At 45.9% G+C, this 19,456-nt stretch overlaps 1 protein-coding gene across 3 annotated transcripts in view; it reads left to right on the top strand.

The window, feature by feature from the left end:
- Positions 1-19,456, top strand: part of PIGG (phosphatidylinositol glycan anchor biosynthesis class G) — a 45,434-nt gene that overhangs the window by 7,934 nt on the left and 18,044 nt on the right. Inside the window, exons 4-8 of one of the 3 annotated variants that reach the window (XM_044268006.1) lie at positions 4,274-4,462; positions 5,346-5,487; positions 13,734-13,946; positions 17,877-18,094; positions 18,458-18,739. In XM_044268006.1, the coding sequence (XP_044123941.1) occupies positions 4,274-4,462; positions 5,346-5,487; positions 13,734-13,946; positions 17,877-18,094; positions 18,458-18,739 (1,044 nt within the window). Of the gene's footprint in view, positions 1-4,273; positions 4,463-5,345; positions 5,488-13,733; positions 13,947-17,876; positions 18,095-18,457; positions 18,740-19,456 lie in introns of those variants that run through there. The other 2 variants (XM_044268008.1, XM_044268007.1) reach the window with 2 other exon arrangements.

Below are 19,456 nucleotides of genomic sequence, written 5' to 3'. Positions count from 1 at the left end.
GAGCCCGATGTGGGGCTTGATCTCAGGACCCTGAGATCATGACCTGAGCTGAAGGCAGAGGCTTAATCTGAGCCACCGAAGTGCCCCCCACAGAATGTTTTTGTCAGAACAACACTTCTCATTTAAATTACCTATATAGTATGTTCTGTCTATACCTTAGAAACGTGAGGACAGTATTAGTGAAAGCTTAATCTAATGCTAATATTTGTTTGACTTTCTTATGACAGATTTTTCTGTTTGTGTTTGGGGTTTTTTTGGTGTTTTCAGACTCTGAGTCCTAGATTTTTTTTTGTTTAAAGATTTTATTTGACAGAGAGGGACAGCAAGAGAGGGAACTCAAGAAGGGGCTTGTATGAGTGAGAGAAGCAAGCTTCCCATTGAGCAGGGAGCCCAATGCAGGCTCCATCACAGAGTCCTAGGATCAGGACCCAAGCCAAAAGAAGACACTTAACCAACTGGGCCACCAGGTGCCCCAAATGCCTAGATTATATATTTTTTTCATTTTTATTAACATATAATGTATTATTTGCCCCAGAGGTACAGATCTGTGAATCATTAGGCTTACACATTTCATGGCACTTACCATAGCACATACCCTCCCCAATGTCCATAACCAGCCACCCTATCCCTACCCCTTACCTCCCAGCAACCCTGTTTGTTTTATAAGATTAAGAATCTCTTATGGTTTATCTTCCTCCCAATCCCATCTTGTTTATTTTTTTCCTCCCTACCCTCCATGACCCCCTGCCCTGCCTCTCATAGATGGCTTTGATGATATCAAGGTACCCTACACTGTGAAGAGTTTTGATCAAGAAAGGATGCTGTACTTTGTCAAATGCTTTTTCAGCATCTATTGAGAGTATCATATGGTTCTTGTTCTTTCTTTTATTAATATTGTATCACATTGATTGATTTGCAGATGTTGAACCAAACTTGCAGCCCAGGAATAAATCCCACTTAGCTGTGGTGAATAATCCTTTTAATGTACTGTTGAATCCTATTGGCTAGTATTTTGGTGAGAATTTTTACATCCATGTTAATCAAGGATATTGGTCTGTAATTCTACTTTTTGATGGGGTCTTGTCTTGTTTGGGGATCAAGGTAATGCTGGCCTCATAAAATGAGTTTGGAAGTTTTCCTTCCATTTCTATTTTTTGGAACAGTTTCTGGAGAATAGGTATTAATTCTTCTTTAAATGTTCAGTAGAACTCCCCGGGAAGCTGTCTGGCCCTGGGCTCTTGTTTGTTGGGAGATTTTTGATGCCTGCTTCAATCTCCTTACTGGTTATGGATCTGTTCAGGTTTTCTGTTTCTTCCTGGTTCAGTTTTGGTAGTTTATATGTTTCTCTATTGTCAAATTTGCTGGTGTATAGTTGCTCATAGTATGTTTTATAGTTGTTTGAATTTCTTTGGTATTGGTTGTGATCTCTCCTCTTTCATGATTTTATTAATCTGGGTCCTTTCTCTTTTCTTTTGGATAAGTCTGGCCAGGGGTTTATCAACCTTATTATTTCAAAGAACCAGCTCCTAGTTTTGTTGATCTGTTCACTGTTCTTTTGGTTTCTATTTTATTGATCTCTGCTCTGATCTTTATTATTTCTCTTCTGCTGAGTTTAGGCTTTTTTTTTTTGCCGTTCTGTCTCCAGCTCCTTTAGATGTAGGGTTAGTCTGTGTACTTGAGACCTTTCTTGTTTCTTGGGAAAGGCTTGTATCACTATATACTTTCCTCTCAGGATCGCCTTTGTGTCCCAAAAATTTTGAACAGTTGGGTTCAAACATTTGGGTTCCATGAATTGTTTAAGTTCTTCATTGATTTCTGGGTCGACCCATTCATTTTTTAGTAGGATGCTCTTTAGCCTCCATATATTCGAGTTCTTTCCAACTTTCCTCTTCTGATTGAGTTCTAGTTTCAGAGCATTGTGGTCTGAAAATATGCAGGGAATGATCCCAGTCTTTGGGAACTGTGGAGACCTGATTTGTGACCCAGGATATGATGTATTCTAAAGACTGTTCCATGTGCACTAGAGAAGAATGTATTCTGTTGTTTTGGAATGGAATGTTCTAAATTTATCTGTGATGTCCATCTGATCCAGTGTGTCATTTAAAGCCTTTATTTCAGTAAGGGGAGGTGTTAAAGTTCCCTACCATTATTGTATTATTGTTGATGTGTTTCTTTGATTTTTTTATTAATTGGTTTATATAATTGGCTGCTCCCATGTTAGGGGCATAGATATTTAAAATTGTTAGATCTTCAGGTTGGACAGACCCTTCAAGTATGATATAGTGTCCTTCCTCACCTCTTATTATAGTCTTTGGCTTAAAGTCTAATTTATCTGATATAAGGATTGCCACCCCAGCCTTTTTTTTATGTCCATTAGCATGGTAAATTGTTTTCCACCCCCTCACTTTAAATCTGGATGTGTCTTTGGGTCTAAAATTAGTTTCTTGTAGACAGCATATTGATGGGTCTTGTTGTTTTTATCTATTCTGATACCCTGTGTCATTTAATTGGGGCACTTAGCACATTTACATTCAGGATAACTATTGAAAGATATGAATTTAGTGCCATTGTATTGCCTGTAAGGTGACTGTTATCTTATATCGTGTCTGTTCCTTTCTGGTCTGTTACTTTTAGGCTCTCTCTTTGCTTAGAGGACCCCTTTCAATATTTCCTGTAGGGTTGGTTGATGTTTGCAAATTCTTTTCATTTTTGTTAATCCTGGAAGTTTTTAATCTCTCCTCCTATTTTCAATGACAGTGTAGCTGGATGTAATATTCTTTGGCTACATTATTTTTCTTGTTTAGCACCCTGAATATATCATGTCTGTCCTTTCTGGCCTGCCAGATCTCTGTGGATAAGTCTGCTGCCAATCTAATATTTCTGCCACTGTGTGTTACAGACCTCTTGTCCTGAGCTGCTTTCAGGATTTTCACTTTGTCACTAAGACTTATAAGTTTTACTATTAGATGATGGAGTGTGGACCTATTTTTATTGAATTGAGTGGGGTTCTCTGTGCCTCCTGGATTTTGATGCTTGTTCCCTTCCCCAAATTAGGGAAATTCTCTACTATAGTTTGCTCCAATATACCATCTGCCCCTCTCTCTCTCCTTCTGGAATCCCAATTATTCTCATATTGTTTCATCTTACGGTATCTCTTATATCTAGGATTCTCCCCATGTGGTCCAGTAGTTGTTTGGTCTTGGTAGATGTTCTTGGCTAATCTTCTGGGGGAGGGGTGTGCCATAGTGATTCACAAATGTCTTTGCCCGACGCAGAATTACACCCCCCTTGCCAGGGGCCAGGCTAAGTCATCTGCTCCAGTTTGTGCTCTGGAGCTTTTGTTCCCTGAACGCTTTCTGTAGAACTTTGGAGGACGGGAATGAAGATGGCAGCCACCTAATCTCTGGCCCCATAGGAGCCAAGAACTTGGGGCCCCACTCCTCAGAGCACCCTCAGAGAAAAGTAGTCAATCCCTCCCATCTCCCTGGTCTCTGGCCATGCTCCGAGCTCAACCAGCCTGTGACTGATAGCGTTTCTATCTCTGGTGTACGGCCCCATTTGGAGTCTTCAAACCCAGCAGATCCTGCCACTTGCTTCCATGCCATTCCTCCCGGAGGAGGGGGGGGGGGCTCTTTCTGGATCTGCCACTTATGGGGTCCTTGCTCGAAGAGCAGTCACCCAGCTGTGCCTTGGATCATGGTTTATGGTAACCCTGAGCTGAGAGCCCCCTCCTTGGCTGTCTCTGCAGGTGGCATCACTGCTTCGATACCTGGGAGCACTGCCACACTCAGACACTGCTGGTCTTTCTGTGACCCCATGGATCCTGAGACCACACTGTCCCCACGAGGGCTCCACCCCCACTTAGCCTCTGGAGCAACGTCCCTCAGTGGAGCCGACTTCTAAAAGTCAAATTTGTGCTCCACTGCTCTTTTGCTTGCCAGGAGCTGGCCTCTCCCATTGTGGTCTGTCTTCCCACCACTTCAGATTTACTTGTCCACAAGTCCTGCCTTCTGGAAAGCAGTCGATTTTCTGTTCCTAGAATTGCTGTTCTTCTTCTCTTCTATCTCCTGTTGAGTTTGTAAATGTACAGAATGGTTTGATAACTCTAGCTGAACTCCTGGAACCTGATGATATTTCAGTCTCCTACTCCTCCACCATCTTGCTCCTTCCTCCAAAATGCCTAGATTTTAAAAGAACTGTATCCTTTTCCTTGGAGAGTGTAGATCAAGGGAAATAAAGGAAGCTATTCATATGTACATTTCCCCCTTTACAGGTGGATGATAATGTTACAAGGCATTTGGATAAAGTATTAAAAAGAGGAGATTGGGATGTGTTAATCCTCCACTACCTCGGGCTGGACCACATCGGCCATGTGTCTGGGCCCAATAGCCCTCTGATCGGGCACAAACTCCGGGAGATGGACAGTGTCCTGATGAAGATACACACCTCACTGCTGTCCGAGGTGAGGCTTACTGTGGTGCGCTGGGCTGCACGAGTGTCAACTGTGCCAGCAACTCCTAAGAGATACCGAGTTCCTGAAGTGGACTCGAGACCTATGTAAATGCCACGCCCACCATCACACAGTTTGCCTGTAAGCACAGAGCATGGGCTCAACCTCCCAGCAGCTCTGACTATGTCTACCATTGACCCATTCATCCCCCTCCTAGTTCTTGAATGCCTGTCTGGGCATCTGTAGAGCTTATACTGTAACCAGGAAGGACAAGTGAGGATAATCAACGAGTACATAAGTATTCTAGGAAAACGTGGGGCAGGAGGAGGGACCAGCATCTGAGAGAAGAGTTACAATTTGAGGCAGAATTGTGAGAACAGCTGTCCTTCAGGATGGGAGTAAGAGACGGGAGCAGAGCCTTGAAGGGAGGGAGGGGGCAAATGCGCCATCTGTGAAAGTGCATTCCAGGTGAAGAAAGTAGCAAAAGCAAGGAAGAGCCTGCCCTGCACCTCAAGGAGCGGCAGAGGCCCGTGGCCGGAGCCCTAGGCTGAGGGGCAATCCCATGTGACACATAACATGGGTATGATAAGGCATGTGCTAGGCTCTCACAGTCAGCAGAAACCAGGTCCAAATCCCCTACCCTGTGATGTCCTAAATAGAACCCTGCTGTGCTTCATGACCTCCATATGATTCTGTTTGTTATATTTGTGATATTACTTGTTTTTGACCCTTTGATCTAGCTGTAAGTTCATAGGTTAAGAAAAAAAAGTCTAACTCATTTATAAAGAGTTATTATTTTAAAGTAAAGGTAAAATCTGAAGTTGTTTCCTTAACAAGATCATGTGTTCTCCTCAGTCTGAATGCAATTGAAATATTTTTTTTCTTTGCCTTATAGGAAAGAGAGACTCTTGTACCCAATTTGCTAGTTCTTTGTGGTGATCATGGCATGTCGGAAGCAGGAGGTCACGGGGCCTCTTCCATGGAGGAGCTTAACACCGCCCTGATCTTAATCAGTTCTGCATTTGAAAGAAAACCTGGTGAGGATTTAGGAATGTTTACTATTTTAAAACTGTATTCTGTGTATCTGTCTGGAAACTGTGTAAGTTTGAAATACCCCAAGCAATGTGAAGATGAAAATGGGGCAAAGGGCAGCCAGTATTTGGAATTTACATTTCTTGCCCCAATTTTTAAAATATAAATGTTCTTTTTAGGAATTTTGTTTTATGAATGTCATGGCCTGGGTATCTGAAACTTTAATAAAAATTACCAGTAGTTTTGGGACATCTGAACACATGTGAACTGAAAGAAAAAAACATTAATAATTTTTTAAAATTTTAAGATTGTATTTATCTATTTAAGAGAGAAAACACAAGCAGGGAAGGGGACAGAGGGAGAGGCACAAGCTGTCTCTCCTCTAAGCAAGGAACCCAGTCTAAGGCTTGATCCCAGGTCCCTGGGATCACAACCTGAGCCAAAGGCACACACCCAAACGACTGAGCCACCCAGATGCCCCAATAATCAAAATTTTTACAATTTTTTTTTAAGATTTTTTAATTTATTTGACAGAGAGAGAGATCACAAGCAGGTAGAGAGGCAGGCAGAAAGAGAGGGGGAAGCAAGCCCTGCTGAGCAGAGAGCCCAATGCAGGGCTCGATCCTAGGACCCTGGCATCATGACCTGAGCTGAAGGCAGAGGCTTAACCCACTGAGCCACCCGGGTGCCCCCAAAATTTTTATAATCTTTTGAAACTCTGAGGAGTCAGGATCGGTCAGAGCAGGACTAACTGAGGGCCTGTATGTCAGCATTAAGACAGCCCAGCTGTCCACCCCAAACACACATGGGCTGGCTTGCCTCATGGCCACGTGCCTGTCTCTTCTTCACCCTGCACTTCCTCTGCTGCCTCAACTTTACAACACGCCTGCCCTCACTCACCAGTTATTTCTGAGTTGGACACTCTCTGGCTTCCTCTTATGTGATCCTTCAGTACCATTTGGCATTTCTGACCCCCCGTTCCGGGAGCTCCCATTTGTCTGGTTTTCTTTGCACCTCACTTTGCTATCTAGTCCTTGTTAGCTTAGCTCCTGGCCCTGGCACTCTTTCTGGACTGCCTCCTGGTTTCACTCTATATTCAATTCTAAGATGATCTTGTCCACGCCCACAGTTTTAAGTCCCATGAATAGGCTTGTCAGATTTATCCCACTGGCTGTCTCCTCTTTTCCAGTCTTCAGACTGTCTACTCAGCTGCCTGTCTGACACCTCCACTTGGGTCTCCCAAAGGTAGAGCAACTGTGACAGCCTCATGTCTAATCTGCCCTCTCATATTCCCCTCCCACGTGGCACCTTCATGTGATTCTTCCAGGTAGAAATGTGGGCGTCCCCCCTTCACCATCCTTCTCCCTCACTCCTCACATTCCAGACCATCCCTGATCTCTGGTACATAAAACCTAGCTGAACTTTGGATCAATTAATAATCCTACGTGAAGCTTCTTTCCTACCTTGCAGCTTCATCCTAAACTATATTCACCATTACTCACTGTGTCCTGGCCTCTGCCCTTCGCACAGTCCTCCAGGTGACGAGCTCTTCCCCAGGTGCCCAGCTCTGTCATCATCAGCCCCTCAACCTGCTTGTCCACTCATCCCTGGTTTCAGCTGACATCTCTCGCTCATCCGTGAAACCAAATTGCCCTCCCTATGCTTGTCATTCACAGCAGTCCACGCTCGGTGCCCTCTTTCTTCGCTTAGATTGTAATTACAGACTTGCCCGTGTGATGCATGTAACAGCCGCCTGCTCTCTGCACTTCAGTCTGCAGTCGGGCAGGGCCAAATCTGTTTTGTTCATTGTACATGCCTACCGTGGGCCTAAACGTCACCTGGTATGTGATGGGTGCCAAAAAGGATTGTCAAAGGAATGAGTCTCCCGCTTGAGCGAGGATTGTTTGGGGAAGAATCTCCATTGATTTCTTTCAATCTTTTTGCAACAGTTCCTCCTCTCGGACATCTAATCTCCTAAGATGTAAGTCCTCAGCTCTTGGGACCTGAGCCTTCCTAGTCTAGGTGTCTTAATGAAGCCTATCTTCCAGTGAGCACACACACTAGCCACCGGAACACCTGCCTTCTACACCTGGCTTTCCCCCACTCTGTACCCAAAGAAGGGTTCCACGTGGCTCCCCTATGTGAGCGAGAGCCCCATGCCAGAAATGCCCTTTCCACTCAGCCATCCAGCAGAGGTGGGCCAGGCACTGGGCTGGACACTGTGGGCAGCCTCCACCCTCAGGGAGCTTATAGTCTGCAAAGCAAAAGAGAGAACTAAGCTGGTGACTTTTATTACAGGGATGTTAAGGGTCATTGTTGAACTCGAGTGCTGATGTTTCATCTCAAAGGAAGGTTGTCCTCCATGGAAGGCCTGACTGCATCTTCACTTCCAGGAATAGCCAGGGGGGCTAATTGTGCAGGACACCTGACAGGGTGGTTCAGGCCACTGACCTCAGTGCCAACAAGTGGGTTCCAAGCTTTTCTTCTTTTATTGACTCCTATAAAGAGTGGTTGTGTTCAGTTGTCTCATTATGCTTATTTTATGAGCCAGGACTGCCTTGCAGGTAGCCTGCTGAGAGTAGGTATTAATTTCAGGACAGTGTACCCCCAGTTACCGCCTTACCCTCAGCTGCCAGCAACTGTGGATTTTTTTTCCATCTCTGTAGATTTGCCTCTTTTGGACATTTCCCGTGAATGGGCCCTGTATTACATGGCCTTGTGTGACAGCTGCTTTCACTTGGCGGAGTGCTTTCAAGGGTCACCCAGGTTGTAGTGGCGTGAGGACTTCTTTCTTTCTTTGGCTGAGTTATGTTCTGCATGACAGATAGACCACATCATGTATCCATTCATTAGTTGATAAATATATGGCTTGTTTCCACTTTTCAGCTGTTACGGATAATGTTGCTATGAACATTTGGGAAGTTTTTTGTGTGGATAGATGTTTTCTTTCTTTTTTTTTTTTTTATATTTATCATTTATTTATTTGCGAGAGCGAGAGTGAGACAGTGTGTGCAAGCAAGGGGAGGGGCACAGAGAGTGGGAGACAAGCAGACTCCACAGTGAGTGGGGAGCCCAAAGCAAGGCTTGATCCCCAAACCCTGAAATCATGACATGAGCTGAAATCAAGAGTTGGACACTTAACTGTCTGACCCATGCAGGCACCGTTGGACAGATATTTTCATGAGGTATTGTGCCTTTATTTTTAAAAGATAGTTTTGCTGGGTAGAAGTCTCTGAGCCGACCATTTCTCTCTCTTTCAGGACTTCAGGTGCGCTGTCCCACTGCCTTGTGGCCTGCATGGCTTCTGATGGGACTTCCTCTCAGTCTGCCTGGGCTTCCCTTGTCTTGTCTGTCAGCATTTTCATTATAATATGTCTTTGTGTTTTGTGTTTATCCAACTGGGAGATCATTGAGCCTCTTGGATGTGTAGATTAATGGTTTTTGTCAAATTTGGAAAAGTTTCTGTTTTTCAGATTGTATACTTTTTATCACTCTGCCTTTAAATTTAGTGATTCCTCTGCCTGTTCAGTGCAACTATAGTGAGTGAGTTTTTCATTTCAGTTATTATATTTCTCATCTTCATGGTTTCCATTGATTCTTTTCTTTATAATTTCTATCTCCTTGTTGATAATCTCAACTTGATTACACATTGTCATCAGACCTTCCTTTACTTGTCTATGCATGGTTTCCTGGAGCTCTTTGAACATGTTTTCCATGGTTCCTTGGAAGTCCATCTATTACCTCTAGTGTCTGGGTCCTTTACTGGAAGGTTCTCTTGCTTTTTCTTCTGTTTGAGTCATCATTTCCTGTTTCTTTGCTTAATTCTTAATAGTTTTCGGTATGAAAACTGACCATTTCAAATCATATGTTGCAGCAACTCTGGATGCTGACCCACCCCCAACCCACCCCACAGCTGTCGTCATTGTTGTTCCCTTGTTTGCCAAGCAGCATGGCTAGGCCACTTCAGTGGCTCTCTCTCGCCCGCAGTGTGGAGTCAGCTGTGGCTCCCAGGCTGGTACAGCCACCCTGGGGTGTCAGCAGTCTCACTGACACCCTGTGCCTCTCTCTATCTCTGTGACAGCTGTGCCAGGCTATTACCTCTATTGCTGTCACACCCAGCTTCAGGCTGCACTCATTGCCAGCTGACTGCCTTATTTTTGACAACTTATAATAAATGTGCTGCATAATCTGATCCCGTGTTTGAGCCCCTTTGCAGGGTCATTTTCAAGGCCATTCTATGAGGTGGTTCTGACCCTTCTCTCCTGGCCCTCTCTGTGAGAGCCCAGCTAGTGTGTGGTTTTAGCTTGTGGCTGTCATAAAGCTACCAGCCTCCACTTACCGGCACACCTCCAAAATCTCCATTGTTTTCAAGAGCATTCCTAGGCTTGAATTCACTACCTTCTGTTTCAGACAAAGTCAATTCTTTTGTGGGGAGCTTTGCTCTGTTCTGTGGCCTGCCACAGGAAAAGCCTATGGTCTTTTCCACTAGCCTCTTCTGGGGGCAGCCTCTACCCTGGAAACAAACTGGGGCAGAAGAAGAGAGAACCCAGACACTCAGCTGGGATTGAGCCTCTACACCACACAGCTGAGGAGGACGGGTGATGCTGGCAGCCTGTTCTCCCCGGAAGAGCTCAGAGCCCTCACGGGGACCCAGTGGGGAGGGAGCCCCGTGTTCTTTGCTGCACCCTCTCAGCACGGAGTCTGTCCCACGGAGCTATGGGAGGAGGGAGGAAGTCATGGTTCCTCCGGTGCCTCACACTTCTCTGTTCTTACCAAGCTTTAGGAGATTTTCTTGAACAAAGATTTCTTTATTTACTGTATGCCCCGGATGGTTATATCATGGTGGTGGTGGTGCTTTTTATAATTTTTACCAGTTGCGCTTTTTTCCTGGCAAGCCAATCCACAGAGCTCCTCAAGGCACCATTCCTGATAGGTCTTTAAAGGCTTATTTTTATCCTACAGGTTTATGTCAATTTTTGTTGCTTATTCTAACAAAAATTAATCTTAATATGTTTGTTATTCTGAAAAATAAGCAGTTTTGAATTGTGTACCATGTGATTTCAGGTGCCCCAGCCTGCTGCTGTCCACCCCCGAGCTCTGGCCTCATGCCTCTGTTCCACCTTCACACAGGGCAGAGCTAAGATATGTTATGGTCTTCCTCCTGCTCACTGGATGTGAGCTCCGTGAAGGGAGGGACTTGGCCTTTTCTTTTATATTCTAACCCTCAAGCCCAGAATCGTGGCATGTACTGTCTGTGTCCTCAGTATTTGTTGATGGAAGGTGTGAAAGGTGGCTGAGCTGTACAGAGCACATTGCAGGGGCCAGTGGAGAGGAGACAGGTGGGAGGTCTGGGTGCTGAATGGGGAGAATGGTTTTCTGAAATGCTTTCCTTCTTCTATAGGATAAAACCCACTGTGTAATGTGGCCTCCCTTGTAGTAGTATTACAGAATTACCATTCTCAAAATACTGCTGGTAAGAGCTAGTCATACTAATCAGTAGAGCAAAGTCAAGAGACCAAAAATAGACCCCGGTAGATTTGGGCATTTGGTAAGGAAAGGTGGCATTTCCCATTAATAGAGAAAAGACATCTGGAAGTGATGTCAGGACCTTCTGGGAAAAAATCATGCTGAGAATCTACCTTTTCTCTGAACCTGTATAACTCGCAGATCAAAACATTTAAGTGTTTCTTAAAGACTCCTTATTGTGTAAATTTTCAGATATACAAAAGTATTCAAAACAGTGTAATAAAGTGCACCACCCAGTTTCAGTGTATGGGCCAGTTACAGCCAATGTTTTTTTTTTTTTCTTTTTCTTTTTTTTAAGATTTTTATTTATTTATTTGAAAGAGAGACAAAGTGTGAAAGAGAGCATGGTCAGGGTGAGGGGCAGAAGGAGAAGCAGACACCTCACTGAGCCCCCCAGGCGCCCGTTATGCCCATTCTTTTTTTTTTTTTTTAAAGATTTTATTTATTTATTTGACAGACAGAGATCACAAGTGGGCAGAGAGGCAGACAGAGAGGGGGAGGCAGGCTCCCTGCTGAACAGAGCCCAATGCAGGGCTCAATCCCAGGACCCTGAGATCATGACCTGAGCCGAAGGCAGAGGCTTTAACCCACTGAGCCACCCAGATGCCCCCTGTTATGCCCATTCTTATATCTTATGTCCTCTAGCTTTTTTTCCTCTCCTGTTTTATTTGGAAGCAAGTCTCTAGAAGTTATGTACTTTTCTTTCTTTTTCTTACTTTCTGGAGTAGCACATTTGAAATACGGTATTCATTCCTTTATTTATCAGTGGTGGTCAGTGTTCAAATTTCCAAAGTCTGTCTCCCTCATTAGTTGTTTAAGTTAAGATCCAATAAGATCCATGCATTCACATCCTCTTCTCTTTCACCACAATTTATTTGTTGAAGAAACCCTGCTTATTTGCCCTGGGGAGTCTTCCTCTGCACTGTCTGCCGACCTACCCTCTGTTCCTCTGTGAATCCTCTCTGATCAGGAGGCAGATTCAGATCCCATTGGTTTGGTTGGTTTTCCTAAGGCTGTTTCCAGCAGGATGCACACAGTGTCTGACTGTTTGCTGTTTGATGAAGCCAATAGCCATTGATGACCAACTAGTAATTCACTGGAGGTTGCAAATAGTGGTATTTTAATTACCTAATTCTGTTTTTCATTAACTAGCCAGAACAATTCTGTAAGGAGAATCTTCCCTAATTTACTTTTTGTTACCTAACTACCATTTTTTAACATGAGATAGGAGTAAAGATGAATTATTCTTCCCACTTAATTTCCAGTTCCAGATCAGTGAATTAGTTCACTGTGCGTTCGCTAGCATGCTTCAGCTATAACCAACTAGTGTTTTGTGCTGTTGGTGTTCAGTAGCATTGTGAATTCATGGATTTAAGCATAGTTTGTTTCAATTCACCATAAATATCACCCTTATTAATATTCAGATTGTCCCATCTTTGGCCAGTAAGAGCTTCTGATTCAGATTAGCTCCTGAGTCCTTCTAACCTGAAAGTCCCAAACACCTTTGTTTCTCTGAGGGCTCTGTTGCTGCCTTGTCTAAAAAGTTGTTTCAGCTTCTCGTGCACAGACCCTTGCCTAGACCTGGAATCAGCTGCTTTTCCCAGATTCCTTGGTCCCTTTCAGTGCAAAGGGATCTTTGAGGACCACCATCTCAGGACTAGCAGTACTCGTGGATACTTGTGTAGTTATCATTTCTGGACAAAGCAAGGAAATCTTTTTAAGATAAAATAGGTCTTGAGTTTGTACTGATACTTGCAATCCACATTCACTACCATAAAATGAAATTCATGGATCTTACATCTGTTCTCTCTACCTCCCAAGCTTAGAATACTGGTTGTCACCAGCCTTGGATATGAGTGTCACATAATGACCTACAATGGTCCCAGAATAACACCAGCACCACCACCTTTATCGGTGCCAAAAGCAGTTTAAGGTGGGCTTTCTGTTTTGGGTTTTGTTTTATTTCAAATCAGTGCCCTTAGTATAAGAAAATACTAGAAGAAAACAAATGATAATTCTGGAGTAGAAGGTTCTTTCTAAACATAACCCAGAAAAGGTTAATATACTTGACCAAATTAAAAAGAAAAAAAAAATTCTATACAACCAAAAAGTACCATAATCAATATATTGTCCTGGCATGGTTAGGCTGGGTGTTCCCTTTGCAAATGAGAACAGTCTGACAAAGTTGCATTCTTGTCCAAGGCATGAGCTAGATGGTGGCAAAGCAGGAGTGTGAGCCCAGTGTCCTGCTGTGGAACCCATTCTCCTTGGGAGGGGCAGTAGGACGGCCAACCATTGCTAGGACTTGAAGTCCTTCAGTTGCTTGGGCCATCAGTAGGCAGATGTCTTGTTTGTTGGAGTTGGTTATAGGACTTGGCCCAGCTGAATCCAGCCTCATTCTACCCTCCCCAGTTAGAGGTACCTTCTACAGCCCAGGAGCTGCTGAGATGCCTGTGTCTGGTTCTCAGCACTGTGTAGACCTCTCTGAACCCAAGGGGTAGGGGCCGCCAGAGATCCCACCGGCACCCTGGTTCAGGGAAGGCCCCATGCCACACAGAATGAATGTTTGGTAAATTTGTTGACATAAACACCAGTGAGGTGATTTCTGAACGAATATTCATGGAATGCTTTGAAGAGGTAGGTAATTGGTTATAGCAAGTTGAGGGAAGGACCACCGTTGTACACACTTGAGAGCCTGTTGCTTAAAACACTTTCCTTTCTCTAGGTGACATCAGACGTCCAAAGCATGTTCAACAGACTGACTTGGCTGCAACCCTAGCAATAGGGCTTGGTCTTCCGATCCCAGGGAACAGTGTTGGCAGCTTGCTGTTCCCCACGGTGGAAGGGAGACCTGTGAGAGAACAGCTGAGGTTTTTACATTTAAATGCAGTGCAGCTCAGCAAATTACTGCAAGAGAACGTGCCATCCTACACAAAAGGTAACTCCGTTAATGACAATGTCATTAACTGCACCTGGCGTTTTCCTGTTTGTTCGTGGTGTGCACGACTGTGCTTCTGTTTTCTTACAACCATGATGGTCACCGTTAGCAGCACGGACAGATACAGTTATCTACATCAAGCTCTTTCATAAATGTACTCATTCAACAAATATGGACTTTTTTAACTAAGTTCCTGATTGGCTGAGGACTGTTAAAAGCTCCTGAGGGAGCTCCTGAGGGCTCTGCCCTCATGGAGCTTACCTTACAGAGGTGGAGAAGGAGCAGCAGCTGTCAGATGGTGATGAGTACCTCAGAAAAAGGGTGTACTGGGGAAAGGATGGGGGACGCAGGTGGGTGAGGGATGTTGGGGCAGAGGCCCGGCCTTTGAGATGCAGAGGGAGCATGTGGCAGATGCAGGATCCTACAGAGGAGATGTGTCTGCACCTTCAAAGGATGACCAAGGGACAGAGTGGCTGGAACAGGGTGAACTGGAGCAAGACAGAAGGAGACGAGGTCAGAGGGATATGGAGGCCTTTCAGGCCTTGGAAGGGCTCTTAATTCCATCGTGAGCTGGGGGTGGATCTCGTGCAGAGTCTGAGGTCTTCGAGCTGCAGTTTCAGAGGCTGTCTCAGGTGCCTATGTGAAAGGTTCTGCCTTGTGTTGTAGGAGAATCTGAAGGCTGCTGCGTGTCCCAGTGAGAGGTGAGATGAGGGCCCAGACAGTGGCGGCGCTGTGTCCAGGACAGACGATGGCATTCCGGATATATTTTGAAGCTGGTACAGGCAGGACTTACTGATGGTGAACCAGAGGCATAAGGAGCAAGCTGGCGTGTTCAGCAGAACAGTGGAAGAATGGGATGACCATTACTGAAGTGGGAAGTGGGGTGCTTGCAGGATGAGGGGATTAGTGTTGAGGAAGCCAAGTAAAGAAAGAATTTTCGGAAGGGAGGAGTGAGCACCCAAGTTGAATCCTGCTCAAGGTAAGATAAAATGAGGAACTGAGACTTGTCCATTCACCTGGCAGGTGAGGTTACCAGCGACTTTGTCAGGGCACACAGAGTGCTGGGAGAAGGCGGAGCTGGAGTCGGGACAGAGAAGGAGGTGGGATGTGGAGATGGCTGTATTATGAGGTGAACAGAGACCAACAAAGGATATGTTTATATTTTTAAGCCAGGAGAAACTAAGGGGTAGGAATGATCCAGAACAAGAGAGCGTATCTCCCCCAAGACCATCTTTTCAAACAATTTATCTGACCATCAAGTTGCATCAGTGACAGCATGTTTGGTGCAGGGACTCGGGCTGGTTTGGGAATCTGGAGACAGTCGACTCCTGGTCTGAGGTGCATTTAACATGTTGTTGGCAGCTTTTCCTACTTGAGACAGGGAGTACTAGTTAGTAGAGTGAATGCCTGAGTTGTAGGCTGGCCCTGACTTGCCTGTGGAAGATCAACAAGGACTAATGGGGCACTGAGTAAGTATCCTGAATGGTGGAAGAGCTTAGGGGGCCAGCCCCTTGTCCATGAGGTGGCCCCAGTGAGCAACTGTGTGAAAAGTGAGGCCGGCCCAGGTGCATATTTCAGTCCAGAGGAGAGTCAATATTTGTTTTCAAAAGTAACTTGTGAGTTTAGTAGTTTTTGAAAATTTGCTGTTGGTAATATGTGTCGTTTTTCCTCTACTAACATCTAATAAAGCACCAAACAAAAGGGACGCCTGAGGGGCTCAGTCGGGTAAGCGTCTGCCTTCGGCTCGGGTCATGATGTCAAGACCCTGGAATCGAGTCCTGGGTTAGGCTCCCTGCTTGGTGTGGAGCCTGCTTCTCCCTCTCCCTCTGCCCCTCCCACTGCTTGTGCTTTCTGTCTCCTCTCTCTCTGTCAGGTAAACAAATAAAATCTTTTAAAAAGTAAAAAACAAAACAAAACCACAGTGAGGGTTGTTTGCTTATTTCAGGAGGAGCAAGTAGGGAGAATTAAGCACTGCAGTGGGTGTGGCCAGAAAGAAGCCCATGAGTTGAACATAGGCCAATCCCTGGCATGAGAAAGCATTCAAGGGGCCTTATGCTCCTAGGATGCCCCTTATCTATACCATCAGTGATCCTGTTTCCTGAGACAAAACTAAGTACGTGTCTGACACTGTAATCGATTTCAAGGCCTCCGCTAATATCCAGCCCAATCTGATACAACTCTCCCATCACTCCACTGACTTTCATTCCAGTGGGACCAACTTTTCTCACCTCAGGATCTTTGCATGTGCTACTCACATAGACTGGATGCTCTTCCTAGTTGTCACCTGGTGGATTCCTGGGCCAGGTTCCACTTCAGCTTCAGTGTCGTACCTTCTTATCCCCCACCCTCCACCCCAGATTTCAGTCCATTTCTTCAGTGTTACCAAAAGTCTCCCATATTCCCCTACTTAAACCTCCATAGCATTTTTCACAATTTGTACTACATGCACATGTGAGAACCCAGCTAGATCACAGGCCCAAGCAGGCAGGAACTACACATGTCGTCAGTGCTCAGTAAATACTTGTCTGGATACATACACAGGTTTCCACTTCTCTGTGATTCTAGGTGGTTGGGTATAGACACAGGTATCCCCATGTCTGTGTGACTTCAGGGTGGTGGGGTATAACAAGAAAGGTTTCCATCCTAAATCCAGACTAATGGCGTTTAGATCCCAGCTATCACCTGCCAGCCCACGAGCTGGTGTCTGTGTGCCTCTTCTCTGGAGTGGGCTTAGTCATCGTGCGGGGCTGTCACACTGGTCACCAGCTGGTCACACTGGTCACCAGCGCTTTGTCACCCAGTATCCACAGCAGTGGCAGGACTTCCAGCATTTGGGCTGTGCTCAGGGTTATACAGCAACCCTAACCCTAATCCTGAAGGACAGGGCCTAGACCACCTTAGAATAGCTCTGCTGGAGGTTGGAAGAGCACAGTAAACACCAGGGAGTCTCCGAAAGGCAGTTCTTGCTTTGCAGACTAGTTGAGTCACCAGTAAGTCTGGTCCAGCTCCAGAGGGAAGCAGCTTCCTGATGCTGAGCTGCCTGCCAGTGCCGTTCCAGAGTGGGAGCCGGTGGCGTTTGGGGCTGGGCTTCAATCCAGGTGCTGTTCTGCCAGCCCTAGCTGTGTGTTGGGATGGATGGATCTTCTAGCTCAGCATCACGGCAGGAGGGGTCGGGATGTGTGAAGAAGGGAAGCAGGTTAGAGATGGATGCAGTTAGTCCACAGTGGGAAGTGGTTGTGGTGGAAGAGGCGTCGGGCCACTGCCTGCATGATCCTCACAGTGTGTAAGCGTCAGAAAGATTTGTAACACCAAGGGCCTGGTAATGTAATGCCTTTCTGGGCTGTTTTTGGGTTTGTTTTTTAAAGATTTTATTTATTTATTTGTCAGAGAGGGAGAGAGAGCATGCACTAGCAGGGGGAGTCTCAGAGGGAAAAGCAGACCTCCCACTAAGCAGGGAGCCCGATGGGGGGCTCCATCCCAGGACCCTGGGATCATGACCTGAGCTGGAGGCAAAGGCTTAACCCACTGAGCCACCTGGTTCCCCTGGGTGTTTCTGTATTGCACATTAAAGAAGAAGAAAAACTTGGAGAGAGACTGAGAGAGAAGGGGGAGGAGGAGGCAAGGCCAGGGGTGGGAGGGAGAGAATGGGCAGCAGAGCAGAGGGCACGCACATCTATCCATGTTGTGTGCTGCATTGTGCCTCGGGCCGTGGCCGGCTGGCAGGTGGGCAGGATGTCCCAGGACTCATGAGCATCATCAGCTGTTTTACTGAGGCACTGGAGGCTACTCCCCAAGGAATAATAGTTCCTCTTCACTAGGTACCAGGCTTTATGCTCATACCATGTGCCGCGAATAACTGAATATGTTGAAGTGATAAATGTGTGTGACTCTCTGTGATTTCTGCATGTAACCCTGTCCTCTTCTTGTTAGAGCCTGGATTTGAGCAGTTTAAAATGTCAGAGAGGTTGCATGGGAACTGGATCAGACTGTACTTGGAGGAAAATAACTCAGAAGTCCTTTTCAACCTGGGAGCCAAGGTTCGCAGGCAGTACTTGGAGGCCCTGAGGACCCTGAGCCTGTCCCTGAGCAGACAAGTGGCCCAGTACGACATCTACTCGATGCTGGTGGGGACTGTCATGGTTCTGGAGGTACGGGTGCTTGTGTGCAGTTATGGCTCAGTTGTTAGACTGATTTCATACCTCAGCCAGAATATTGTAGTTTAAAGCATATAAAATACTATTTTTTTCTAAAAAGGGGATAATTCCAGTTTCCATGTTTGAAGTCTCTCATTGTGTGTCCTCATGCCCGAGGTATCCTCAGGTGTCAGGCGGCTGTGCTCCACATGGCTGCATGCATACGTTCTTGGCAGGTCATCAGAAATCGTGTTTATTGGGCTTTCTTCTGTTTCCAGCATTCGAACAGCTGGCCTAAGGTCAGGAGATAGACTTTTTCTGAACAGTTCTCTCTAAGCCCAGCAGTCGTGGACACAACTGTTTTTTTTCCCATTCCAGGTTCTAGTGCTGCTCCTACTGAGCATCCCACAGGCTCTGAGCAACAAGGCTGAACTGGAGGTCCCTCTATGGTCGCCTGTGTTTTCTCTGCTGTTTTATTTGGTGTTCCTGGTTCTTTCTGCTCTTCACGTCATCGTGTGCACCTCGGCCGAGAGTTCGTGCTATTTCTGCGGCCTCTCGTGGCTGACGGCAGGTGGAGTGATGGCACTGATCTCTGCACTGCTCTGTGCGGTCGTGTCTGCTCTTGCCAAGGTGTTTGCTGATGGGAAACACCTGAGGAAGGTAAGACTCATTTTTCCATGTAGGACACTGGCCATTGTCTCTTACTTTGCTGTCTTTAATTTGTCAGACGCTGGTAAACCCCAGGTTTGTATATCAGGCCGAGTCAAGGAGTCGAGGAGAGGAGCCCATACTTCAGAGGGGCCAGCATGTGAGCATCCTGACATCTGACACTCAGATCTGTGTTGTCAGGTCACATGCCCCTTTTCTTTACAGGAAAGACAGGGTCCCCATGAGTGTAAACATGGCAGGCACTGCACAGAGCTGTTGGTCACACATGAATAGGCAGTTGTCTGATAGGGCAGTGTGTGAATCAGACATTTCTCTGCCAGTGTTTGAACTGCAGCCAAGGGAAGAACACTTCAGAGAGAAAAGGGTCAACTTGTTAGACCTTCCAGGAAGGTCAGCAGGAGGCCAGGACCCTGTCCTCATCCTGCCCTCCTTGGGAGTCCATCCTACCTTTTCTTTTCAAGACTGACATTTTCTTTGGGATTTCTTAGAATCTTTGGCCTCTGACACCTTTATTCATGGTTGTGCTGGCAGGCCAGTGAAGCAGAGGGGAACAGCCACAGTTGCTCCATAGTACCTGGAGCCCAAGGAACTCAGGGAAGTGATTCCAGCTCCCCCTTACCACCCCCAACCCCTGCCCAGTGCAGCTGCCTCATCTCGGAGCCATCTAATATCCTTCCCTGCGTGCATGTGTCCAAGGAGCTCATAGGT

Source organism: Neovison vison, chromosome 11, assembly GCF_020171115.1.
Source record: "Neovison vison isolate M4711 chromosome 11, ASM_NN_V1, whole genome shotgun sequence".
Lineage (NCBI taxonomy): Eukaryota > Metazoa > Chordata > Mammalia > Carnivora > Mustelidae > Neogale > Neogale vison.
This window is presented reverse-complemented; position numbering and strand designations above follow the sequence as displayed.